This window comes from Podarcis gaigeae (assembly GCF_964106915.1).
Source record: "Podarcis gaigeae genome assembly, chromosome: 5".
Classification (NCBI taxonomy): domain Eukaryota; kingdom Metazoa; phylum Chordata; class Lepidosauria; order Squamata; family Lacertidae; genus Podarcis; species Podarcis gaigeae.
In genome coordinates this window covers 941,693-968,732 of record NC_139681.1, presented here as the reverse complement: position 1 = coordinate 968,732, position 27,040 = coordinate 941,693, and the positions used below count along the sequence as shown (strand labels likewise).

General features: G+C 43.9%; 1 protein-coding gene across 11 annotated transcripts; it reads right to left on the bottom strand.

The window, feature by feature from the left end:
• Positions 1 to 10,307: 10,307 nt before the first annotated feature.
• Positions 10,308 to 25,896, bottom strand: PTHLH (parathyroid hormone like hormone). 11 transcript variants are annotated; one of them, XM_083738959.1, is made up of 5 exons: positions 25,797 to 25,896; positions 24,203 to 24,386; positions 21,724 to 21,851; positions 14,771 to 15,193; positions 10,308 to 10,683 (listed from the first exon to the last, which is right to left on the bottom strand). In XM_083738959.1, exons 3-5 carry the CDS (start codon positions 21,822 to 21,824, stop codon positions 10,674 to 10,676), a joined length of 534 nt encoding a protein of 177 aa, XP_083595085.1. In that variant the 5' UTR covers positions 21,825 to 21,851; positions 24,203 to 24,386; positions 25,797 to 25,896; the 3' UTR covers positions 10,308 to 10,673. The 11 variants fall into 11 exon arrangements, with proteins under 11 accessions (XP_083595085.1, XP_083595086.1, XP_083595088.1 ...); XM_083738960.1 differs by having other exon boundaries at positions 25,788 to 25,806; XM_083738962.1 differs by lacking the exon at positions 24,203 to 24,386 and having other exon boundaries at positions 25,797 to 25,894.
• Positions 25,897 to 27,040: the final 1,144 nt, after the last annotated feature.

Genomic DNA, 27,040 nt, shown 5'->3' with positions numbered 1-27,040 from the left:
TGCAGATGGTGACAGCAGTCACGAAATTAAAAGACGCCTGCTCCTTGGGAGAAAGGCGATGGCAAATGTAGACAGCATCTTAAAAAGCAGAGACATCACCTTGCCAACAAAGGTCCGTATAGTTAAAGCTATGATTTTCCCAGTAGTGATGTATGGAAGTGAGAGCTGGACCATCAAGAAGGCTGATGGCCGAAGAATGGATGCTTTTGAATTATGGTGCTGGAGGAGACTCTTGAGAGTCCCATGGACTGCAAGAATATCAAACGCATCCATTCTTAAGGAAATTAGCCCTGAGTGCTCACTGGAAGGACAGATCGTGAAGCTGAGGCTCCAATACTTTGGCCACCTCATGAGAAGAGAAGACTCCCTGGAAAAGACCCTGATGTTGGGAAAGATAGAGGGCCCAAGGAGAAGGGGACGACAGAGGACAAGATGGTTGGACAGTGTTCTGGAAGCTACAAACATGAGTCTGACCAAACTGCGGGAGGCAGTGGAAGACAGGAGTGCCTGGCGTGCTCTGGTCCAGGGGGTCACGAAGAGTTGGACAAGACTAAACGACTAAACAACAATAAGAAAAACATAAGGTGGAAAACACTAATTAAAAAACAATTAAACACTGATGGAATTAAAACTCTCTCTTTTTTTTTCTCTCTCTCTCTTTCCACAGACTAAAAAATCTATTAAAACCATACAAGTTTTTAACATAAAAGCAGCATGGCTCCAGCCCTTTCATTAAAAGCAGTCAGTTCCCAAAGGCCTTTTGGAACAAGAAAGTCTTCGCCTGCGGGTGGAAGGACAACAAGGAAGAAGCCAGTCTAGCTTCTCCAGGGAGGGAGTTCCAAAGTCTGGGAGCAGCCACCAAGAAGGTCCAGTACTGGGCTAGGTGGACCCAGTGATCCAGTCTGGTCAAAAGAAGTTATTTATATCCTGAATGAATTCAAATGTCTTTTCCCTTGAAAGTAATTCATGGTTCCAGTGAGGCTCTTCATTCGTTGTTAGTACTGCCTGCTTGATTTCATGCACCCATGTTGCAAGGAAGTGCAGGACTGGCCAGCATCAGAATGCCATGGCTTCATTAAAAATGTAATCCATAAATCCATATAAAAATTATCCACTGGGTTGCCCTAGTCACTCTGAGTGGCTTCCTACATTTATAAAAACATAATGAAATATTAAACTTTAAAAGACTTCTCTAAAAAGGTCTGCCTTCAGTTGTCTTCTAAAGGTTGTGTACCTTCCAGCACTTTCCCGAAAATAGAGACATCCTAAGGAAAAGCAGGACATTCCAGGATCAAATTAGAAACGAGGACGGCTTCTGTAAATCTAGGACTGTCCTTGGAAAATAGGGACACCTGGTGGTTCTGTGCCTGGGACTTCAAAAAACGGGAGTTGTTAATCACTCAACAGCCCCCCCTATAGGATGGTGGGTGAATAACAAATGGTCAAGAGGTGTGATCTTTAGTGCTTTGCTTATTCTAGAACTTAGTCCTGAGACCTGGCAACCCATTCAAAGCAATCTTAGGATGGAGCTCTTCAATTGAGTTACGTGTCGGTCAGGAAGGATTTACTTGGCAGTGGCAAAGGTGCTTGATAGTTACACTTAGAGCTTTTTTTCCAGGGGGAACTCACCAGAACTGAGTTCCAGCACCTCTCAGGTAGGTGCCATTGGCATTCTTAGAGAAAGAGGGAGGCGTTCATGGTGAGTTCCAGCACCTCTTTTTCTAGACAAATAGCATTGGTTACACTTGTACCTGTTAGCCATGCTTGGCACGGGTGCTGTCTCCAGGAAATGAAAGCATTGAGACTGAGTCTGTTTGGAAAGAAGGAGACCCTTTCTTGGCCAGTGAGTCCCAAGCTTTGGCCAAATGAATACAAATTTTGGAAGGAGGCTTGCCACATGATTAGACCCAGGACACATGGGCTTTATCAAACAATGCTAAATTTCAGAAAATGCTATCATCATCATCATCATCATCATTATTATTAATTGAATCTATATACTGTCCTATACTTGGAGGTCTCAGGGCAGTTCACATAAAAGATTACAGTATATGAAAAATAGACTTGTATAGTATATATAAAAAATTATATGAAAAATAAAAGCAATAACCCAATAATACCCCCCCCCCAAAAAAGAGCCACATTTTAAAAGGGTATGAGATGTTGATCCGGTCAACCAAAGGCCTGATTAAAAAGGAACGTTTTTGCTTGGTGTCTAAAGGTGTATAATGAAGGTGCCAGGCGAACTTCCCTAAGGAGAGCTTTCCACAGACAGAACCACTGCAGAGAAGGCCCTGTTCTCGTGTTACCACCCTCTGGACCCCTCAAGGAGGGGGCACACAAAGGAGGGCCTCTGAAGATGATCTCAGGGTCTGGGTAGGTTCATATGGAAAGAGGTGGTCCTTGAAGTATGGCAGTCCTGAGCCTTTATAGGCCCTGAGGCTTTATAGGTCAAAACCCAAATTTTGAATTGGGCCTGGAAACTAATTAGTAGCCAGAAAACTACAGTGGTACCTCGGGTTAAGTACTTAATTCATTCCGGAGGTCCGTACTTAACCTGAAACTGTTCTTAACCTGAAGCACCACTTTAGCTAATGGGGCCTCCTGCTGCTGCCACGCTGCCGGAACACGATTTCTGTTCTCATCCTGAAGCAAAGTTCTTAACCTGAAGCACTATTTCAGGGTTAGCAGAGTCTGTAACCTGAAGTGTATGTAACCTGAAGCGTATGTAACCTGAGGTACCACTGTAATTGGTTCAAGATCTGTGGTGCCTTGTAGATATTCTTATGAAGCCAGCCTGGTTATTTGCTACAAATCTAACCCAAAGAGGATGGTTTGCCAGAGAGAAGGGCTGCTTTCAAGACAATTTTTGATAAGAAGCCCATTGACTAGGCAATCTGTACAAAGGAAGATTATCATGGATCAGGATGATCAAAGTAGATTTTCCCCACATCCATGCTTGACCTTGGGTATACAAAAACCAAAGCAGGCACACAAATGGGACAATAGTCATAACACAGAACCACAACAGTGAATCATCACACAACTTGTCTGTTTTGTATGAAGGAATGGCCAGGTGGGGAAAAGAATTGAAGGGCTGGACAGCAAGAAAGTTGAGCTCTGCTTTGGGTACCTCCCCTTTGGGATGTTCAAGTGATGATGGTTCAGTGTGAGCCTTCTCTACTGTCAAGTGAGGCTTACTGTCTTTGAGTGCATAGGTGTCAAGATGAAGCAGTTCTGTTCAAGCAAATTTTTACTTTCTGATCTTGAAACTTCAAGGTTTTAGCTGCTATTGTTGGGTTGCTTTATTTTTTTAATGCTTTGTAGGTTAATTGGTTTTATGATTGTCATATTGTGATGGATGTGCAATGCCTTGTTTATGACAGAAAGGTTGCAGCATACAAAACTTAGAATTAGGCAAGTCTATATTAAAGATTGTAAAATGTCCCCAGTTTTATTAGGACACCTTCTGTACTCTGCTTTCTTAGAGGTGGTCCATATTTTTCTTTATTAAAGTTTACATTTGAGCCACTCAGGCATGGCACGGCAGTACAGGAAGATTGCTCTGCTTGAGCCAGTGTAGCATGCTGTAGTATAAACAAGCCTACAGTATCCTGAGATACTGTTCCAGCACCTTTCACCAGTGTTATGTTTTATGTTTGAATAACAAGATATTTTAAACCTTCAAATACCGTAACTACAGTATTCCTACTGCTTACTGGTTTGCAGCACCACAGCCAAGCTCCCCCTCCCTTTGTGGTTGGCTAAGAGATCAAGAGCATGAGCTGAGACTGCCATGCATAGTTGCTATGCTTGAAGGCCTTTACAGTCGCTAGATAACACAGTTGTGTTACCGTGTTAAGAAGGGAAATGGTGCTTTTTTCTGAAATGTCAGTAAAGCACCAGTTAATAGAGGTATTTGTCCCTTAATGACTGTAATTGAACATGAAACCAACTTATGCATCCATCTAAGAGACATCAAGTAATCTGATGGAAACAGGAGTATGGATTGGGCTGGGCAGACTTCAGGTTTATGGGATCTGGGTTGTTATTTATTTATTTTTAGAATACAATGGCACACTAGCCAAGTACAGGTGAAAAACAGTGGCTCTGGAGGTGGACCTCTGCACCCTCTGAGCTGGGGTAACCTGCATATACCAAGTGCATACCTACACATGAGTTACTACAGATCAAGTGTTTTTAACACAAAACTCTAAAATTGGCCACCTGATGACCACAACCAATTAAGGCTGTGATCCTGTAAATTATGTTGAAAACAATGGGACTTTCTTCTGAATAGTCATGTACAAGATTGCACTGTAATTCTCCTGTTTTAAAGGTGGGGAATAGTGAAGCCTTCACAGATATTTAAAAAGTAAATAAATTTACTTACTATTGTTCAATTACTGGGTGCCAGAACCCCTTGCAGATCTATTGCAAATCAACCAGAGATCTGTCAATAGATTCCAATTTCCTTTCTACCCAGTCCTGATATAGATGACAGTGGGGAGGTCTTTGGTTCTGGTTGCATGAGGTGGCCTCGGGCAGGCAAGCCACTTTGTGTTAGCGTCAGTCCTTCATATGCAATCCTGTTGTAAAGAAGCACTTTGAACACTGTAAAGCAGCCATATGAATGCTAAGTATCATTATTGTTCAGACAGCCACATGCAGGGGGAGAGGAGCAAAGAAATGGTTAGGTTGCACTTGAGATGAAAAACTGAATGTGGAGGGGTTAAAAATGGCTCAAGGCAACCTCATGGGGAAGGAGGACCCACAGAACCACCATGTAGGATATGGAGAATTGTGTAAGAAGGCAGGGTAAGGGTTAGATGGTGCAAGAAACAGAGTGGGAGAGAAAACAGTTTACCACAGAACTGGAAGATCAAGTGCAGAGGTGAAGCTCCTAGCATATATAAAGGCGCAATAAAACATTAAACCTTAACAAGCTTCCCTATATGGGGCTGCCAACGGTAGCCAGACAGATACTTCCGGGAATCTCTGAAACAGGGCAAGACCCCATTGTCTGTTCCCAACAGGTGGCAATCAGGTCTAATTTGCACAAATAACAGCTGAGATGGTGAATCTTGAACCAACTGCAGGCTTACATAATTGCTCCCCCACTAACCAAAATATTCTCTCCACATGCCAAACAAGATGCTGGGGAGAAGAGTGCTAGCCTGCTGGTTTTTGATGTGTGTGTTTTTTTTAAAAAAAATATTTAGAAGGTTAATGCCCTCAATTTCTCAAAGCCGCTGGAAATAAATTATGTAAATCATGAAGAAAATTCTCCATGTCATAAAATTCTCCAGGTCATAAAGTTGAAACCTCTGTCCCAAGGTTAGGGAACCTGTGATCTTCCATATGCTGTTGGACCCCAGCTCCCTTCAACTCCAGCTAGTGATGCCAGTGGTCCAGGATGATGGGAGTTGTAGTCTGGAGGGCCACAGGTTCCCCACCCTTCCTGTACCGTGTCCTCTCTTTTGTTTTCTTCTAAACAACAACAGAAGCCTCTGACTGCTCTAGTCTTTACTCATAAGAAGATGATCCAACCTCTTGAACTTTTCTGTCATTTCTCCATCAGCCAGATCTGCACATAGATTTTCAGGAATGGCGGTCGCCATAGTTCTATAATAGTGTCAGACTTGCTGTTTTCTTTTCAGTCAGTGTCTGAAACTGAAATTGTCTTTTGCTTTACATTAAGGTTGCCTGGCCCTGACTGCTGCAGCTTCTACATGCTCTTGAAGCTGGCTCTGAAGTGAAATAACTCAGGAAGTTGATTTCCTGTGGGTGACTTGTTAACAAAGGGACATTGCAGAACTGAATTGAAGACTCTGATCAAAGTGGTTGTGTTGTTCTCCTGAAGTCCATTGAGGTCAACCATAACTGATCATTTTAAAAGGGGAATCATAGCTTTATTTAAATTTCAAAACTCACTACTGGTGCCAAAATAGGTGGAGCTTTTCTTGCCATTTATGCTGTTTCAAGGCCATTAGCAATCCATTCTGACCATGATCCTTCTGCACATAAAACATTAATCCTTCCATAAATGACTGTCCTCATTTCACTTTAGTGCTGAATTTCTGCACACTTCTTAATCCTTTCCTGCAGCACAGACTATCAAAGCATCAAGGGAGTTCTTGAGCACTATTCAGATCTGCCCTTCTGCAAGATTTCTGTAGCTCTGTGAACAGATGGTGGGTGTGAATGGGAAGAAGTTTCACTGAAAAGCAATGTTTGAAGTAAACTTGGACACCAATGAGTATGCTCAGTGGGTTTTCAATAATTTAATCTTGTTCAGCCATTGTTTTTTTAAGGCAACACCCATCATATTTAAACATCTGCCACTTTCCTTTTGTCTGAAAAGAAAAACTCAATTCTAAGTGAAAGGAAATGTTTGAAGCTTCCCAAATCTCTCAAGTGACTCAAGTATCCTGTTTGGACAGTGATCAAACCTAATGAATTCAAAGTCCAAAAATATGAGCAAAATGGACCATGTAGACAGAAGTGGAGCATTGGTCTAACTTTGACCTTAACATTTGACACTGTGATAATACAGCAGGAGCTCACATGGCTCTCTACCTACATGCAAGCAATTCCCTTCTAAGAATTCCTTAGGGACATTGTTATGAACTATTTGAAGTCTATTCACAGCCATTACATCAGTGTGCTGTGAGAGAGTGGCTAGTCTACCAGAGAAAACCAGTCTATAAATTTAATGAAAAACCTCCGGTGTGGGCCTCAAGAGAAACTGCCCACTGCATCACTCCACAACTCTCTGCTCTGGCCTCCCTCCCACTCAGCCTCATTGGAGAGGATTACTCCTAATGCAGATTTACCACCCCTTAGAGGAGGTTGCCCTTTTTCATGTTTCTTCGAACTAGCTTCCTTCCAACCAGGAGGGATGCCCAGATCAGTGACTTGTGCCCAAACACAGCAAGAGAAGAATGTGTTGACCCCTAGGAAAAAAGCAACCCTTTCCTGTCACAGGTTTGGAAACAGTGCATTACATCATGACTTGTCAAATTATGTTAACGAAGAATTCTGCCATTCTCCTGTGGCCTGTGACTTTCCATCATCTCACAGGGGATGTTCAGAGGACAAATGGGACTTTGACCAAGAGTCCCCAGATTAAATTGTGGTCCATTTCCTTTAGTATTTTGAATACTTCAGTTGCATCTCTTGGTAAGGTAAAGGTAAAGGTACCCCTGCCCGTACGGGCCAGTCTTGACAGACTCTGGGGTTGTGCGCCCATCTCACTTAAGAGGCCAGGGGCCAGCGCTGTCCGGAGACACTTCCGGGTCACGTGGCCAGCGTGACATCGCTGCTCTGGCGAGCCAGAGCCGCACACGGAAACGCCGTTTACCTTCCCGCTGGTAAGCGGTCCCTATTTATCTACTTGCACCCGGGGGTGCTTTCGAACTGCTAGGTTGGCAGGTGCTGGGACCGAACGACGGGAGCGCACCCCGCCGCAGGGATTCGAACCGCCGACCTTTCGATCGGCAAGTCCTAGGTGCTGAGGCTTTAACCCACAGCGCCACCTGCGTCCTTGCATCTCTTGGTATAAAATACTAAATTGTCATTTATTTCCAGGGAAGCTTCTTAGGGTCATTTCAACAAGACAATACCTTTATTAGGACCAGTCAAAAGGTCACAAAATAGTGAGCAAACATTTTAGTTTGCAGCACTTTTCACCAGGTTGAGGAGTGGGAGAGAAAATGTTGACTTGATATTGTCTTAAAGTGGATTATAAATGAAGCATGCAGACTTAATTGGATTAGGCTATACAGTGGTACCTTGGGTTAAGTACTTAATTCGTTCCGGAGGTCTGTACTTAACCTGAAACTGTTCTTAACCTGAAGCACCACTTTAGCTAATGGGGCCTCCCGCACCGCCAGACCACAATTTCTATTCTCATCCTGAAGCAAAGTTCTCAACCTAAAGCACTATTGCTGGGTTAGCGGAGTCTGTAACCTGAAGCGTATGTAACCTGAGGTACCACTGTACTAGGTGTTGTTCAGATGTCAGGTTGTCAAAGATGGAAAGAATTTTTTTTAAAAAAAATTAAAATTCAGCAGTTGCTAAGTGAAGCATACAGGATCCTTGTGTATTAGAGAACAGAAGAGGGGGAAAAGTCCATTTTTTAATAACCTGTTTGTATATTGATTTTAGGTGATGCATTTCTAAGAAGTTAGTCCAAAAGGTGCATTACTTTAAAAAAAGTAGTTAATGTCGTTTGCAGGAGACTTGACTCAGACCAGGGTTAGATTTGGTCCCATAGCCAACCCTTAGCACAGATTAGAATGGGTCTAGATAATCCGTACAATCCAAGAACACCCCAACCCTCACTACTTTCCCCAATAATTTGTGAATCCTTGTTAGTCCAAATCAACAGGGACGGCTTCTTTAGGAGCAGCCCCACCACTGCCACTTCCAAGGCATTAGGGACTACCCTCGCTCTCACACCTTGAAGCATTCTCCATGCCCTGGTCCCAACCAGGCTCCCTCTGCAAGAATTCTGTAATGCATGAACTGAAAGTGATGCCACAATATGTGACAATCCATGGCATCAGGAATGCAGCAACTGTGGAGTCAAGAATGAACAATTTTATCCTCTAAATATGTAGCTAGTTGATTACCTTGGGCCCCTCCCCCCCTTTGACCTCCCTGAAGGATTCCATGCTGGAAATGGCATGGAGGGGGAGCAACCTCATGCAGCCTAAGATTCAAATAAGCACACAGAGAGGCAGCAGTAGTCCTAAAGTGTTTCTTTAAAAACACATTTCTAATATTATGGGAATATGTGTGTGTACTATATGTGTATATACAAAACAAGTGTGCATATGTGTGATAAGAATTGTGGGAATATTACCATGTTGTGCCAAATGAAAAGGATCCATCTATACAGCTTTATTGCTGACTTTTAATGACTTTTGGCTGGTGACTACGCTAAGCTAATGGAATTTGCAGCTGATGCCTACATGCTTCCACTGGTGCATATGGCAGCAGCAAAATCCGCTTGGCAGTTTCTACTTGGGCAGTAAGCTGTGCAGCTGGCTGGCAAGAAGCAGTCTAGTGTATATCTGATCTGCAAGGGTAGGTCGCTGGTTTGGAGGAACTGATGATATCTGAAAGACTAGCACGTTTATCAGGGTGTCTGTTAGCTCCACTGCTGCCCTAAACTAGTCTAAGACTGTTATCTAATGCATGTGTACTTCTGATTAGGCTTCATTGAAATCAGTGGAATTTGCTTCTTGGGAAATACAGATAGGATTGAGCTGCATGTCAAGACACTTGAAATATGAGCTGTCAGCTTGTTTCTCAATGATTATTTACCCACAGTAGGCAACAAAGACTGTATCCACCAGTCTTCAAGGCCTAATCATTTATCTTAGAACTAGGAGACATTGCTGAGTGTGAATCCAAAGTGGGCTTGGAATTGCTGGTCTACCCAAAGTCAAGCCACTGTGTTGGATATTTCACACATTCTCCATGCATTCAGCCACTCCTATGTCCTAAGACAAGGAGGCATCAGAATCAGCATACTAGATATTGGGGAAGACCAAACTGTACCTCCAATAAACTCTGTAGGGAAGGAAGTATTGAGTGTTTTAGTATATTCCTGTGTAATAGAAGTAGCAGCATCTGGAAATAAACTTGGAATGAGGTGGGAAATTCTAATGGGAGATTTATAAAAACTCAGACTTCAGATACTCCAAGGCAGCAATGGATTCCTGGCTTGCATTAAGCCCCTTTGGTCTCATCTGCATTTTTCTGCCAGGTTTTTGTTGCTGGATGAATGCTGAGGAGCTACAACTTCCTCCCCACCCTCCAACCTGACTTCCGTCTGTCTCCATCCCTTGTGCTCTGCCTTGGGAAACTCTGGACTAACACTTTTGGAGATCAATTTGTGTTTCCATGTAAGCCCTGTAAAACTGAAGCACATCCCCCTGTGCAGAATTCTTTTCCACAAGTATTAGACACCAGTTCAGCTTCTCCACTGCCTTAATGCCAGATACTGGAGCACAATACATCGTTAGTGATTTCTAACTAAAAACTAATATGAAAATGGAAGCAAAACCAATATAAACATATTAGGTTTGAAGACTATTTTCAGATGCCGCAAAGGGGGAAATGATTGTTCCTTGTCCTTGAGATTTTAAGAGGACACACTTTTTCCTCTGAGTCATGATATGATTTTAACTACATTATATTTTATTGGCCTTTTGAAAAAAATTGTAAAAATACCGCCTTTTATACATGCATGGAAGATTTGTTTGTTTTTTAAACAACTGTACTTGGGCAACTCATTAAAACCAATAAAAAAGGAACCATTTATTTATGTCGTATCAACAAAAGACATAATGTATATCTAAAGTGCATTATGTTACAAAAATTATAGAAAGTCAGCAGCACCAAGATAAACGTTCATGGAAATAAATACATCATTCAACAAAATAAATTATGGTAAATGGACAACAAGAATTGTCTTTGCACAAAAAGAATCTCCCAATATTCACAATGTTCAAATGTGCAGTTTTGGAGAGCATCTGTGGCCAACGTTTTATTCTGATACATTTACAATATTTACAGATAATAAATACTTCTAACACTTTCCATATGTTGACTATTACAGAATACTGCAGTGTGTTTTCCAAAAATCTCAGCTGACGATGTCAACGCCTCCTGCAAAGAAAGAGAAGAGAAATGGGGGGGAATTAATATTTTCCCATACAAAATAATTGGACACAACATTTATAGTCTTACAACAGGGTGTGCCTGTTGGAAGAGATGATGAACAACTCTGGATTTTTTGTTGTTCAGTCTCTACTGTGCATGGTTTTCAGTACTATGAAACTAGCAATGTGAAGTATTAGAGATCAATTCCAAGTAGCTGATCTTTTGCAGCTGGGTCTCTCCTGAGACCCCCTCCCTCAATGCACAGTCATTAGCAATGCATCACATTTTAATCACAATTTAATATAGTGCTACTAAAACAAATATAAAACTAGGTATTGTGAAAAATCCACCTTCCAAATCCAGGCTAGGCAGCCAAGTTCCATTCAGGCCTGTTGAGCTTTGCTTCCTATGTTTGAGCCTACATATGACATCCTGTTCAAGATCCGTTCCATCTTGGTTACTTATTTTACATTTCCTGCTGAGGGTGGCCATTGGGCAAAGATTTATTCTGCCCAGACCTGTAATTCTCCAGTCTGCCTTTGACTCTTTCGTGAGATATATTTCAGAAAAGTCTGTTCCCATTTCTGGGGATATCTGTGCACAGCATCTTTAGCTGTGTTCCCAAGGTGAGTGGCTGGCTTACAACTTGAAAAATGGGGAAAGGACTGGGAGAAAGAACCAAAACAGCCAAATGAAGGAATAGGGGTGGGTTATAGGTGACCATTTATCAAAGATGAGCAAACAACCTTTAGGCAAAGCTGCGGTAGCCTGGTTTTCTGTGTCATCCTGCCAAGCTGGAGGATTTTCACACATCAGCCCTCAAGCAGCTTTCTTTATTCACCTAAGATCCTGACATAAGACACACAAATCCATGGAAGTGATAAGCAGATTGCAAGTTATCAGATGCAAGCTTTCATTCTTTTTGGAGAAAAGAGAATTTCAGCTTGGAGCGCCATGGCCTGTTGCATTAGACTCTTAAGTGCACCTCTTAAGACCTTTCACCTTTCTTCAGAGTGTATAAATAAAAGTCATGTCCAGGTTTTGGTTTTTTTACTACCTTGATCAAATTAAACAACCACTTTGAATGCTGGCTGCACTATATTAAGACAAGTTCACACCTTGATTTCTCTTATACTGTGTATGAGGAAAATAAGTGAAAGCATTTTAAAATCTGCAATTTGAGGGGGAAAGGAGAGTTGTATCATGAAAAGATAACTGAAGTCACTTTTCCTGGAAATGTTCTCCCAGTCTTTAAGGTTGATTGTCGCTTGATTAACATTGTGGGAACATGCATTTTTTGCCACCTTATTAGCACTGCATCAGGTAAAGCTGTTTTGGAAGCTCAGAAGCTGAAATTCTACATTCTATTTGGCAGAGAAGGAATTTTGCTCTTGTGCTTAATCACTTCCTTTTCTAAAAGATATATTTTAAATATCTCAAGTGTTCAAAGTCCTTACAGGCCCTATAATACTCATAAACTATTATATTGAAAACAAAAACGTTTTGAGACAAGCCCCAATCTAGAAATGCTTTGAGCGTTTTGGGGATCCTTTGGACGAAGCAATGTTGGTTCAAACGTTGCAAAATATTTATAACACAATGGATTACATCCAACATCGCATGAGTGGACTGAATGTGATAGAACCTCCCCTTCTTCTTCATCCCTCGCATCCTCCCCTGAAAGGTAGTCCAAAGGAGCTGCAGGGGAGAGGAGGAGGAGGAGGAGGAGGAGGAGGAGGAGGAGGAGGAGGAGAAGAAGAAGAAGAAGAAGAAGAAGAAGAAGAAGAAGAAGAAGAAGAAGAAGAAGAAGAAGGGGAAGTCACATTGCACCAATGGAAGGCTGTTTTACCACTGAAACAGGCAGACAGTTTTTCTTTTGGGGGAAAATGTGATGCCAGTACTCATAGTGGTTGAAGTTCGGTAGGTGCTAGGACAAAATGGTTACCATGGGCAGCAAAAAAAAAAAGACTGCCACAAAAAAAGACACACACAAATGTGGATAGAAAAGTCCTAAGAATAAACTTAGAAAATCTCTGGGAATGGGTTATTGTGAATAGTAAGTCGTCTACATGAAGATTAGGCCAATTTTGACATGTGGATGACCATGAGTTATATTTGAGTCCTGCAGTTCAAATAATACAAAAGTGACACCTTGTGTATCTGTAGGTGTTGCCCACACAGGAACCCAAATATTACCATATTTTTTTGCTCTATAAGACTCACTTTTCCCCCTCTTAAAAAGTAAGGGGAAATGTGTGTGTGTCTTATGGAGCGAATGCAGGCTGCGCAGCTATGCCAGAAGCCAGAACAGCAAGAGAGATTGCTGCTTTCACTGCACAGTGATCCCTCTTGCTGTTCTGGCTTCTGAGATTCAGAATATTTTTTTTCTTGTTTTCCTCCTCCAAAAACTAGGTGCATCTTGTGGTCTGGTGCCTCCTCTGTTTATTACGTTTCCACATATTTACAGGAGACTAGTAATGCTTGTGTCACGAGTATATAAATAGTGGTTAAATTTGCCTGTTGCTGTAAACTGAGTGTCTAATATTACAAATAAGTCAATAGTCTATATACTAGCTAAAAAGGGATGACTCCATGCTCTCTGTTTTGAGACCCTTGGAAGAAAGGTAGGTTACAAATGTAAGAAAATAAGATTCAATCCTAAGAAGCACACCTGTTAAGAGAGCAAATCCTGTTGAACTCTTTTGAATTTCAAAGTAAGCATGTTTATAATTTCCATATTGCAATGTTTAATCCTGAAATCTTTGGGTGAAATAAAAATCACTATATTTTCTTTGAGTTAAAGGGGAGTGAAAGAATGAGAGCTTTCACAATTCTTTCAGAAAATGATGATATGGAATCTGTGCAAAGTTGCAGTTCTTAAACTTATTCTTTTTAAAGAAGCTTGTCATACATGAGAGAAACATGTTTCTCTACCCCCGGGGCAATGCTCCACATTTTTCAGCAGCAGTGTAATTGTTTGACAAGCTGGCAGCAAAATTGGAACTGAACTAACAAGTCCTAATGGCAGGGAAAATATTATGGCAGAAAGGCTGGCTGGTGTTAGCAGATATTACTAAGAGAAACTTTCCATGTTCTCCCCTAAGGATACAAACTGTGAGGTTTTTTTCTTTTTTAAAAAATGGTGTAAATTGTTAAAGACAAGGGGGGGCATAGCTTACTTTTTATATCTGTGAAAGATATAAGGTAGGCTATCATCTCATAATCCTAAAATTTGAAACGCCTCTCATTATAGAAAAACCGTGTTGCATTTTTAAAATGTGCAGAAGTTGTAAAGGGCTTGATTTTCCCTAGCACAAACACAAATCTCTCTGAAATTAATTTGCCCGCCTCCAAGGACTAGTAAATATAGTTGTTACATAGTTACTAATTCCTTAAAGAGGGATCTAAGAGCTTGGAGTTTTGTCCAGGTAACTTTGCTACTGAAGAACTGACTCAAAGGCAAACACTGTTTTGCTGCCCTTCTCCCTGCAGTGGTACCTCGGGTTACATACGCTTCAGGTTACAGACTCCGCTAACCCAGAAATAGTACCTCGGGTTAAGAACTTTGCTTCAGGATGAGAACAGAAATCGTGCAGTGGCAGCACAGCAGCAGTGGGAGGCCCCATTAGCTAAAGTGGTGCTTCAGGTTAAGAACAGTTTCAGGTTAAGAACGGACCTCCGGAACGAATTAGGTATGTAACCAGAGGTACGACTGTATCTCCAAAAGGAAGACATTTATCTTGGTAGCTTAAAGCAAACAAATTACCTTAAAGAAGTGGGGAGCTACTGCTCTTGTAGAAGAGGAAGTAGCTTAATAATTTTCACCCTCTAAGTGATGTAGAAAAATGGGGATTAGAGACAGTCATACTATGAGGCAAGGTATAACTGCTGGAAACAGCACATTTTCAACATCATTTATTTCTCCTTCAATCCATGAACCAGACTCCCTTGCACGTCTCCAGTTTGCATCAATGGAGTTGCATAGGAGAACTTTGATTACCATTTGAGTTTTCCACTTTAGGCATCCTATTGTCTTGGGTAGACCCTGGACATTTAAATTCTTACCTTCTGCATTAAGGCTGAAGAGTATTACCTTGTATTGATATGTGTAGTTCCAAAGATGTCCAAGAGGGGGATCTGTGTCATTCCACTTCCCGACCCTCTTGAGCTGAGCCAGGCTGAACGAATCCTCCTTTTTTTCTTCTCTTGCTCTTTACGTTTCCCGGGCTTTCCTTTCTTTTTCTTTCCTGGAGCCTTAAGAGGTTGCTCTTTGTACGTCTGGGCTTTGTTGGTCTCTTGAGTCAGGCACTTGCCTTCATCTTCACTGCCAAACCGGACAGCATAATTCTTTGCGATAGTGGCAGGTTTAGGGTTTGGTGATACCTCTGACATAGCCCGGATCTCGGCTGTGTTAACCCCTTCAATTAAATTTTGCAGGAAGTTTCGTCTTCGAATATCTTGCAAAGACTTTCCTTTATCATGCAACAGCTGGTATTCTGATACTGTCCTTTTGCTGCTTGAAAAAAAGCAAATCCACACTTCAATAAAAAAAAAAAAAATGTTGCTAATCAGTTTAGCCAAATCTATTCCTTTCTGGGTACAGTGAAACCTTCCACCTCTAAAGCATTACCTTGGATATGAGCTACTTTTGGTTCACTTTTCCTTACTGAAATAGAAGATCTAAAATTGAAATAATTTGCAAATTATCTTACACTCGACCTTTTGAGCAGTCTTAGCTATCAAAGACAAGCACATAAAGTTGCAAAAGACATGGGCATAATGTATTGTAGGGGAATAAAAATTCAGCTTATGCATTCTTTGACTTAATACGGGCAAATATTTCCAAACAAATTATCCCCAAAGCAGTCTTATGTCAGGGTGTCTTCTGACATAAACTTTATGATATGGACCAGTAGAAAATGTCTCCTTCCTGCACCACTCTGGTAGCATGAGAAGTCTGAGATCATGTGGGGGCGGCAAGATTTAGCATGACTCATTTCCATGCCAGCATTATTCTAATTTTCAGGAAGAACAATGCTGGGATGTTGTGAAGCTCTGTCGTGGCCTTTTCCCAAGACTCTGATGTCACCAGAGTAGCCCAGGGAAGAGACACATTGCAGCAGCAACTCCACTGCTGTAATATCAAAATGGGTCCTTAGAAATGCAAATTCTTATGCAAATACATCATGCATGGATTTCTGAGATAGGAACTTCCTTTAGTTTAAAAGAAATTAATGTTCTACACCTTTTATGAATAGATTAATTATAGGGCCTTGCCTTAGACGCTGACATATTTGTTCTCTCAGTGGAGACGCTTTGTTGACTTGTGGTGTGCAAGCCCCTTCCCTGTCTAAAGTATGGAGATGTTTTTTGTACATAGATTGAACAAGTACTTGGTGAAGAACTGTGTCACCAGAACATGATGCAAAGGAGACCATGTGCTGAGGATGTATCAACCTGTTTTTATGATTTTCCATTACTGGAACAGGATGACCAACTTATATGTTCTCTGGGGCATTCCACTCTTCAGGTGGTAGTCTGTGACTCAGAAGTGTATGCTGCCAAATGAATTAACCTCATCATTGGTCAGGCCCCATAATAAATTTATGGAGCAGCAAGAACGATTTTATGCATGGTGCACATGCACCCAGCTATAGACAGAGCATTATGTGAAAATCTGGAGGCAGTTGCCACATGGGTTAGCTCTTTCTTTCCACTTGAAAAAAATGCCTTTTTATTTTCCTTTGAAGTTAAGCCATTGGCAAACCACTTACCATCTCTTGATTATAATCTAGTAGCACTACTAGGGACTGAATAAAACAACTTTGGATGATGAGTGATTTGCAGGGAATATTTGGTCTGCTGTTCATCAGGTGGCCATCTCTCATGTAGATTACAGTTTCTTGGCATACATGCTCCAAGCTAGCCTAGATGTTAGGAGATTTACTCAATGCCTCAGTCTTATATTCTCTATTAACCACTTTTCCTCAGCAGCACCCATCCTGTTAGGCACGCTTAATTTGTTTCTATGTACATAATACTTTCCTAAACTACTGTTTTATACAACAAGAGCAATCTATATCACATTTTCTCAGCTTCCTCAATTCTAGGCTACTTAAGCAATGGTTTAACCAGGCATTTTGCAAGAGTGCAGACTGGAATAACAAGGGAGTTAAGAAGATGTGGTCCACAGAAACCATATTGTGATCCAACAAATGATCTAAGCGTTGCCTGGGAAGTAATTAACTATGGGAAAATGTGTGTTTCTGCCTCAGGGTAAGGTGGATGCATTGTGAACTGCACAAGGGAAAAAGGGAAGTGGGGTTGTAGATCCCAAAGGTGCCACAAGTAGCTGTCCTTCCGGTCTGCTAGTAGTGGAATGCGCTGAGGCATTCACATGGTTATTGCACAAACATATTATATCATATTATAAATGAGGGGACTCCTATTGGTCAAGTCAATGGATGTCACTACTCTGTTTCTTAATGAGGTAGGCATGTTGATGTATTTTATGAAGAAACATGGCAGCAATGAGAACCATATATCAACTTGCTGCCTGATGCATTGATCTCCATAGAGACTACAGTAGTACCTCGGGTAAAGAACTTAATTTGTTCTGGAGGTCTGTTCTTAACCTGAAACACCACTTTAGCTAATGGGGCCTCCTGCTGCTGCTGCACCGCTGCTGCATGATTTCTGTTCTCATCCTGAAGCAAAGTTCTTAATCCGAGGTAATATTTCTGGGTTAGTGGAGTCTGTAACCTGAAGGGTATGTAACCTGAAGTGTATGTAACCCGAGGTACCACTGTATTTTGAATGTAGAGACTGGCATTTCTCTGTGTAACATGCAGAGGTCAAGAGGTCTTAAATACCAACATGAAATGTTATTACCAACCCATCGCCACTTGGATTGATGTTCATTTATTCATTTCTCAAAACTTGATTCCTCAGCACTTGATGACTTGCATGTGTAGAGTAACTTCATTTAAAAGAGTTGTGTCAAGGTTTATAACAAGGTCTTGCCTGTGGTATTTGCTCTGGCCTGATCTTTAGAGTGGTTGTAGCCTTAGTGGCTAAGAGGCTGAGCTCCAAACTAGGAGTCCCTGGCAGCAACAGAGCTAGATGAGACTCTCAGTGGAAAAACAGTGTCTTCAGTGGCAATCAGACTTGACTTTGTATGTGCTCATTGCCAAGTGCTTGGGGATCCCATTGATACAGTCAGTTTTAGCATTTTAATGAAAGTTATGTGTACTAATTCACACCTTGTTGATGTTACCAAAGTGTAACACCTCTCACACTAACTAAAATGGTTTATACAGGCCTGATAAAACTCTATGTGATTCCAGCTCATAAACTGCAATAGCTTAGTTATAGTGTGGAAGTCCCTTTACTTAAAGGTCACTTCAAACACTGCAAGCTAGTAACATTAGAAGCACACTCATGAACCTAAAAACAAACAAAACGTGTAGATTCATGGGAAGGCAAAAGGATTGAAGAGAAGGCATGTACCTCAAGCAGTATGATACACTGCACTAAAACATGTACCCTTAAAATTGCAGTGTTAAAGGGACCTATGAAGGTCCAGTTAGTTCTTAGCTACTATTTTTATCATATTTGCCAGTCTGTCCAAAGCAACATATCTTGCAGTGCTTTCAGAATTTCTCAGGATGCTTCTCCCTTCTTAACAATCCAAACAATTAGGTACTTGATTAACAATTTAGAAGCCAAAAGCCTGGCTGACCCGTCCAAATAAATGTGAAGAATTCACCTTGCCCCACCTTGGTCTCTCCAACTCTCATCTCTCCACCCCCACCCCTTCTCGTCTAATTTACCAGTAGTTAAATGATGTATGTGAGAGATGCATGCATGCACCCCCCCCGTTAAAGTAAAATAATAATAATGCACAGCTTGCCTCTGTGCATTTATATTAGATTGACATTCATGTGCATTCACATAGTTCATGGACCCAGTTAATTGTTTTAAAATAACCATTCAGTGTGTTGAACCAATGTGTAGGCCGCTACTGTAAATGCTTCTGAGGAATACAGTGGTACCTCTGGATGTGAACAGGATCCGTGTCGGAGCCCTGTTCACATCCTGAAGCGAACGCAACCCGCGTCTGCACATGTCGCGTTTCACCACTTCCGCGCATGTGTGTGACATCATTTTGAGTGTCTGCGCATGCGCGAGCGGTGAAACCCAGAAGTAACGCGCTCTGTTACTTCCGGGTCGCTGCAGAGCGCAATCCGAAAATGCTTAACCTGAAGCATATACATCCCGAGGTATGACTGTAGTAATCTGTGACCAAAAAGGGGAAGTGGTGGGGAGAAAGGTCATCCCACACTCTTTAAAAAACGCACCCCAATACAGCAGGAACCAGAACATCTTGGGAAGGCCCTAGTAAATGATGTCATTTAAATATAAATATAAATATAAAATAGAACCATAACACAGGCTATAAGAAATGTAATTATTTCTCCCATTCCATGTAACTGTATGGACTGGGAAAAGATTAAACTATTAAACTTTTCATGTGTGCCTAATCACTGGGTTGGATTACTTGTTGAGTTCCTAAAAACAGAAAGATTGAAGATTTCAAAATTATTAGGATAACCCACTAGAGATCCCTTCCAGCCTGCAAGCCATGTTAAATGAAAGAATTCTGACCCCAAACCAGATGCAGTTAATGCAATGCTAACATGTGGTAAGCAATTTTGAGAGAAGAGTTGAGAGCTTATGGTTTCTCGCTGCCCAGAAGTACCCACACAAATTACTGTATACATTGTATGCCACATTCACAGAGCTATCATTCAGTCTCATGTACACAGTACTGACTGCTATGAATTCAGCATCATAAACACACTGGCTGGGTTAAACTGCTAATCCCCAAAGGAAAAATGGTTAACCAGTCATCATTAGAAAAGTGTCCACTCCTGATGTCTTGATCACCATAACTTCAAACAGTCGTCCTGGCCCAATTTCTCTTTCACTGCCTCCAAAAAGCTCGCTTCTCGTAACTGCAGTTTGCCTTCTCCTCCTGGAGTCTTTAGGAAAATACATGCCAAGAAACTTTCTATCACTAGAATGTTTACTGATCTGTAAGGTACTTTGTGGGTTTGGTGGCATTCTCATGTTTACAGACTCCTGTGAAGCCCCTCTTCCACAATTTACTCTTTCATTCCACAGTTGGAGGTTGGCTTGGAGTTAGCACTATAGGACAGGCAGAGGCTACGGTCTTTGGGACCAATCTGTTTTTGGCAGCTTGCTGCATTCAGTATATAGCCTACCAAACTAAGTTACCAATCAACTCAAAACAGCTGTTCTTTGTAATATGGCAGGCTGTTGTTGTTTGTGGGCTTTGTTCAGGAATATCGCTTCACACACAGTGACTCAGTCTGGGTTAGCACCAAGGGGTGTGTGACTGCGAATTTTGCCTTGGTAACATCTAGTGGAGAGGGAATAATCAGAGATTTGTGGTGGCGAGCATTGCCTCAGAAGAAAGGGACCCCTGATTAATAGAAAGATATATAGGACTGGTTCCAAGGGAAAGGCTCAACACAAATCCAAACATGGATTTTCTTATTAGCTGCGGTGAGAAGCATGGGGTGGCGTTCAACTTAGTTTTACTCATAGCAGATCAACTGAAATTAATGAACATGTCAAAGTTAGGTCCATTAATTTTAATATGCCCAATCTGAGTAAAACCCAGCTGAATACCACACAGCATTTCCAAATAAAAGACGTAGCTAGTGTTAACAAGGGGAAGAGAATGTCCTTTAGCTTTATCTTCAGGACAGTGTTCTCTACCCACATTGCTCAAGGAGGTTTAAAGATTGCATTTTGGGACAAAGTTCATGCATGCATTTTCCAACCAAATTTGAATGGATTTATTATTAGTAATCCCAACAATCAATGTACTTCATCAGGCAAGTCCCTTAGACATATAAATGCCACTCCCAGAAACATCAATCACTAATATAAAAATAGAGCCTAAAAACAGAAATAAAAGCAGTGTAAAGCTAATAAGCAGCACTGTTACTTCTAAGTTTATGGAATATATGGTTTCCTAAAATTGTTGGTTTATACTTGGCTTCTGAACTTATTGGACACTCCCCTTCCGAATAATTAAACCAGCATAAAGAGATTTCAGGATCAGGATCTTAAGTAACTAGAAATCTATTGATTATTAGTTCGTAACCACAGTGCGGGATTAATGACATGGGTGGTTTCACTGTTTTGTTTACATATGCAGGCATATGATTCATATTAATAGACATGGGGGCAGTGGGGGAGCATACATGTTTTGGGTTCTTTCTCAGATTCTCTTATCTCAAAACTCTCACTAAATCAGATATTTAACTCTGGACCAGAAAGTTAATGTTAACTGTCACGGTACCAAGGTGGGCGAAGGCAATGTCTGTGAAATAAGTGTCATGTATATTCTCCCACAGTGTAGCTGGGACCTAGGCCAACATGCCTATAGCCCCATTTTCCACATCTGAAGTCTGTAGTGTGTCTGCTATTGTAGCATTCCTGTAATATGAATACTGTCTGTGTGTATATTTGTAATTGTACACAAGTGAGGCTCTGCTCCCCACCCACCCTGTGTCCTTTAAGGACAGCAATTGTTCCTCTTATGCATTGCCAAGAATCACTGAGTGAGATTCTCCCCAACCCCATCACTGTTCTCAACTCTTCCAAATATTATGCTGTCCCCAAACAGTCTTTGAAAAATATCTTCCTATGCATATAGAGAACCAGCATCACTTTTTAAAAAAACTGAAAGCAGTGAAAGAGATAGTTCCTTATCTGTTATTTTTCTAAAATTAAACTTCTCCTTATTGCTATTATTCTTTAAAGGTTGAATAAAATCTGTATCCCTGACCAATGACTTCATAAGCAGCTGGTTTAAGACTTTTCAGGCACTTTCCCCTGTGAAAAGCTGAAATGCCACTGTTAGAAAGAGATCAGAGCTGTTGCTGTATCAAAATTCCCAACCACTCCAATTGTAATGATAGAGGAAAGGAAGATCAAACTGGAACTTACAGTCTGCGGCTATTCCCTTCCAGCGATCTCTCAGAGGAGGGTACACAGTAACTCAGTAGAAAAACCAGGAAACTCCACTGGTGAAAGAGCCTGGGGAACATCGTCGCTTTGCTGTGAGTCTTTGGAACCTGCGAAGGAAGACACGATAAGTTTTTGCTCCTAAGCGCGTGGGTGCGTGAGACGCGCTTTGAAGCGGAGACGGAGGTCCCACGCGTGGATTCCCCACTTCGTCCCTACCCCACCCCCCCGCCACACACACACAAAATCCAGAGCAATCTTCTGAGCTGCAAGCAAGCCGAGTGCCTAGGTGGGCAACAGAACCAAGGATTCTGTGTCCCAGGACAGCCCTGAACTGGGCAGGGGGACGCGTCCTTCGAGAACTGCAGCCGCTTTCCTTTCCTCTCCGAGAGAGAAAGCCACGCATCCCCCGTCGGCAAAGTACCTAGAAATCGAGGTTCAGGTCAGGAGCTTCCGGCAAGTTGTCTTCTCTGCTTACAGTACTTACTAACATCCACCCGCACACTGAGTCCTGGTGCGCGCACACCCGCCGAGCGCTACGAAAGGGAGGAGGGAGGCAGCGGGGAGAGCAGCCGCCTCTGGGAAACCTGCTGGAGGAGGAGGAGGAGGAGGAGGAGGAGGCATTTTGCAAAGAGATGGCGCCCGAGGAACATGGGCCGAGACCCCAGCGCTGCCGGCGGGCGGCGAGCCCCACCCTTGGCGGAAGAGCGCCCGCCTCCCACGCCCGCCAGCAAGATCCTCTGGGTCCCGGAGCTGGTGGGATGCGAAATCGGCCGTGAGGGACACGGCGCCACTTCTCTTCGAAGGCAGCAGAATGGAGCGTGCCTTTCCGTGTCGCGAGGAGCAGATCGCAGTTCAAACCAACCTCCCCGCAAGCAGAAAAGGCATCAGGGTCCCTGAGGCGCTACATTTCTACGTGCAGCGAGGGTTCTCTACTCGCGCGGGGAACATTTCACACGAGCCAGAGCGAGCCTTGAGTGGGGCCGGGTCCTTCTGGCCTCATTCCGCCGCAGTTGTCGAAGCGGCTTCCGCAGCCCCCCTCGCCGCTGGGATTGGGGCGAGGAGGGGAGGCCGAGGGGGCGCCGTCCGCCCCGCGGCCCTTCCTCCTCCCCACCTCCCCGAGGCCCAATTCCGACGGGGCGACCTGGCGGGCGAGGACTCCTCCGCCAGAGGCGCCGCCAAGCTCCCGCGGGAGGAGGAGGGAGGGGGCGGCAGCCGGCGAAGCGCCTTCGCGCGTGAGAAAGGGCTCGCGCTCGCCGGAGTCCCAAAGAACAGCCGGCGGCCCGACGGCGGGGACCGAGGCGCGGTCGAGAGAGAACCCGGGCCCAGCCCTCGTGGCTCGGCGGAGCTGCTGGAGATGCGAAGAAGAAGAGCGAGGCTGCGGGTCGCGGGTTCCGATCAGGCGAAGGCCAGGGACCCCCCCCCCCCTCCGACCCCGGAGCGGACGAGCCGGCCGACGAGAGGCTTTCGAGAGAGCGGGCCTGGCGCCTGGGGCGAAGCCCCAAAGGGCATTTCTCCACCTCCCCCCGAAAGAAGGGCTGAGTGAAGTTGCTCCTCGGCAGCAAGGCCCCGGCGGATCCTGCCGGCCCGGCCTGGAAGCGCCCAACCCGGCGGCCTTGGGCAGAGCCGGGCGGAACTGGTCCGCCTTGGTTCCTGGGATGCGCCCCAGGCGCCCTGCCGAGCAAGGGGAGCGGGCCTGTCAGGCAGCAAATCCCGTTATGCGGCCAGTCTTTCAGGGCCGACCTTTCCTGGTGCCCTTTTGGCCGAAATGTCTTGGGCCGGCCTCCCCTGCCCAGTCCCCTTCAGTCAGCAAAGGGTCCTCCGTGGCGCTGCTTCTGCTCCTTCACCAGCCCCATTGGAATGAATGGGAGTCGCGCCATTTAGTTCAATGGAACTTGGAAGAATGGACCCGCCTTCTACTTATGGGGAAGTTTAATGGACACATTTTCCCAGCAGGAGTCTTCATCCCCACCATCCAACACACACCCAATCCTGGGAACTTCTTTCCCGACAGCTCAGTCAGTAGATCTTGAGGGTCTTGGGTTCGAGCCCCGCACTGGGCCAAAGATGCCCTTCCAAATCTTACCATTCTATGATTCTAGGACTACATCACAAGCCTGCCTGCAGTGTAACAATGAGATATTTGAAATACACCAAATTCCCCCAACTAGAGATCTCAAATCAGGTGAAGCCCAGGATTTGTTTGGGATTTTGAAAGAGGCGGCAGGGCTACCCTGCTCCCAACTGCCTCTTGCTCAGCCAATTCAAACAGAGGCAAATGCACAAATCAACCGGTCCTCGGATTTCTTTTCTCTGCATTGCCCAGGAAATGCTGCTCTCTGAAAACCACCAGAGATCTTCTGTGGGGCTGCCGACCCATGCATTACAGACTTAGGAAAAACAAACAGTTGGTGTAAAAAGACTTGGAAAACTGAAGTTCCCCCAGAATTCATTACTTCACCTTTTCCTTGAGCGCTTCTCCTCTTCGCCTTCTCAGAGATCAGCCTGGCCAAGACAAAGTTGGTTTTCTCAGCGGTCGCTTCCAGAATTTATTTTGTCTCTCTCCCCTCCTTTCCACCCTAGAAAGCAAGCCAGTCACAGGAGAGGGAATCTCTCTCTCCCCTTCCAGCTCCAGTAATCCAAACCTAGGAGTTTTTATTTTGCATGGGAGAAATGAACAGAATGCAAATCATTAAAATTAAAATAAGATAATAGGAGCAGGTGCTTCCTTTTCTCTGACTCTTTGTGTCACTGGAGGAACAGAGAGGGATTCGCCTTATATATAGCTATACGGAAACGGGGTGGGGATGGGAGAACCCCTTTTTTCTTTCTGCCCTCGAGGGAGCATGTGATGCGAATGGGCCTGGGCATGACGCGGCCCCGGGAGGGCTGGCTGGACGGGGCCCCAGAGCCCCATCTGGTTGGACGGCGACCGCCCCATCGCGCCCTCCAGCAAATGGAGGGGAGAGGGAGTTCCTGCTCGCCTCCTCTCGTCGCCATTGGCCCGCGGGACACCTACACACGCATGCCGGAGCCGTGAGGCATCCCAGTCCGGGCTCCTTCCCGCACCGTCACCTTCCTGCCATTGCATCCCTCTGGAATTCCTGCTGCCCCGCTGGCTCCTTTCCCTTCCATCACAGCTGTTTCCAAAATGCCTTGGAGGAGCGGAGCTGAGGCGCTTGCTGCCCCGCTGCCCCGGCTTTTGGCCCCTGCTGCCGGCGTCTCTTCCGCAAGAAGGGGCTGCTGGAGAGAAATGCTCCTCTGCCTGCCGCGCCAGGAGGCCAGACCTTCAGAAGGCGCTTCTTATCCGATCGCACTCCTGCGCTATTAAACCCTTCGCTTCCGAACGCCTTGTTTGTGCGTTTTGAGAGCCGACCTCACGTCTTGGACTGATGAATGTGAGAAATGAGCCCTGGAGCTTTTTTTCCTGGGGTAAAACGGTTATATACGCGTAGGGAGTGGATGAAGAATGGTGGCGGAGGCGCGCGTGTCAGCAGACCTCCTAGCTAGGAAAAGCGCCTGAAGGATTTCGAGGAGCCACCCGCCCAGCGCTTCTGTTGTCTGACTCGGGGGGTGGGCTGGGGCTCCCTTAATATCCGCGGGCTGGAAGAGCTCCTACTTTTGTTTGCCCCAGCAAAGTCTGACAAAGGATTCAAAGTGCACCCGCTTCCCCCCTTAGGGTGTTTTTTGTTTCTCTGTTCCTGCTCCCCAGCCTCACCCTAGTATGCATAGCATCAGTGCTCCTGTCCTCTTCTTCCTCCTTCAGCTGGACATTTGACTTCCGGAATAGCCAAGCGGCTCTTCTTCCCGATCCTCTACGTGTTTACTCAGGATATGAAGTCTCAGTGGAACTTCTACTGCCAAATGAATGGGCTAGGAGCTGTGGCCTTTACAGCTCTATGAGGTGTCTTTCTGGACTTTGAACCCAGGCCAGTAACATTTCAACTGGTGTTTGCACACCAGTGACTTCCATAGCACTATTCAACAGGCAAAGTGTCTTACAAATTTCCTGTACAATTCTGCCCCACCCCCACTGTGTAACTCACCTCACCCACCTATTGACAAATCTCTTGATGATCCAACCAGCCTGCTAGGAAGTGGATTCTCCCATGTAGGTGTCCTGTCTGATCAGCCTCTTGTTTCCTGTGTTCCTGTAATCAGGAGCAGTGCACCTCCCTCTTTTTCTCCCTGCCCAGACACTTCCTAATACTACTAAACTATGAACAGGTGGGTTGAACTGGACAGCTTCACTTGATGCAGCTTCTTCCACTTATAAATTGTTGCAGCAGTTTTCATGTAACATACTTTTTTGGCTGGATGCCTGTAAGAATTTAGGTTAAAACACACAAAGAGAGTGAAGTGTGTAGTCTCTCTGTGTGTCTAATAGTAGATTGACTTTCCATGCTGAGGAGGGCAAGGATTCAGTTATTTAATTCATAAAGCCTGTTCCTTCTATATATAGCTCCATGGTGAATGCTGCTGGCATTTGCTTCGGGTGTGTAGACTGTGGAGTGTGGCAGAACTCCAGAGGGATAAAACACAGAATCGGGTTGTGACTCCAAGGCACTTGATGCTTTGGACTGGCTGGTTCAATCCAGTGAGCTGTCCATGGTGGTTGCAGCCCAGGAAGTTTGTCTCCTGGTCATAGCAAGTGGCAACCCCCTTCCTTCCTTCCTTCCTTCCTTCCTTCCTTCCTTCCTTCCTTCCTTCCTTCCTGATATATTTTCTGATGGTACAATGATAAAGCTGTTTATACACAAAAGCCTCTTGGGGCTAGGGGTGTAGACATTTGTTCCACAGATCCCCTGCACCCCCAAGGCACTTTGGTATCCTCAGTTATATACAGTGGTACCTTGGTTTACAACCATAATCTGTTCCGGAAGTCCGTTTGTAAACTAAAACAGGTTGTAACCCAAGACGTGCTTTCTCCAATGGGGCCTCCCAAAAAAAATTATTCGTAATCCAAAAAAAGTTTGCAAACTGGGACATGCACTTGCGGGTTTGATGTGTTTGTAATCCAAAAAGTATGCAAACCAGAGTTTGCAAACCAAGGTACCACTGTATCTGAAGCAACCTATTTGGGAGAATGGATGCAAAGCCTAAAGCATTATATTATCTTGTTTTAGATCATGTGGGAACCATGGCTAATGGTGGGAGATCTAGATGGCTCTGAGATCTTATGATGAAAAGCAAATAGATAGATGATAGATGATAGATAGGTAGATAGATAGATAGATATCTATAGATAGATGATAGATAGATAGATGATAGATAGATAGATAGATAGATAGATAGATAG

Bases quoted from the DNA above. Each gene is read 5' to 3' on its own strand.
- PTHLH (XM_083738952.1), bottom strand. From the start codon at position 22,147: ATGCGTGGCTTTCTCTCTCGGAGAGGAAAGGAAAGCGGCTGCAGTTCT. The intron at 21,852-21,982 runs GTGTGTGTGGCG...CTTCCTTCGCAG, and splicing joins AAGATTGCTCTGGATTTTGT to GTTCCAAAGACTCACAGCAA. The intron at 15,194-21,723 runs GTAAGTTCCAGT...CTTTTTTTCAAG, and splicing joins GAAGGGAATAGCCGCAGACT to CAGCAAAAGGACAGTATCAG.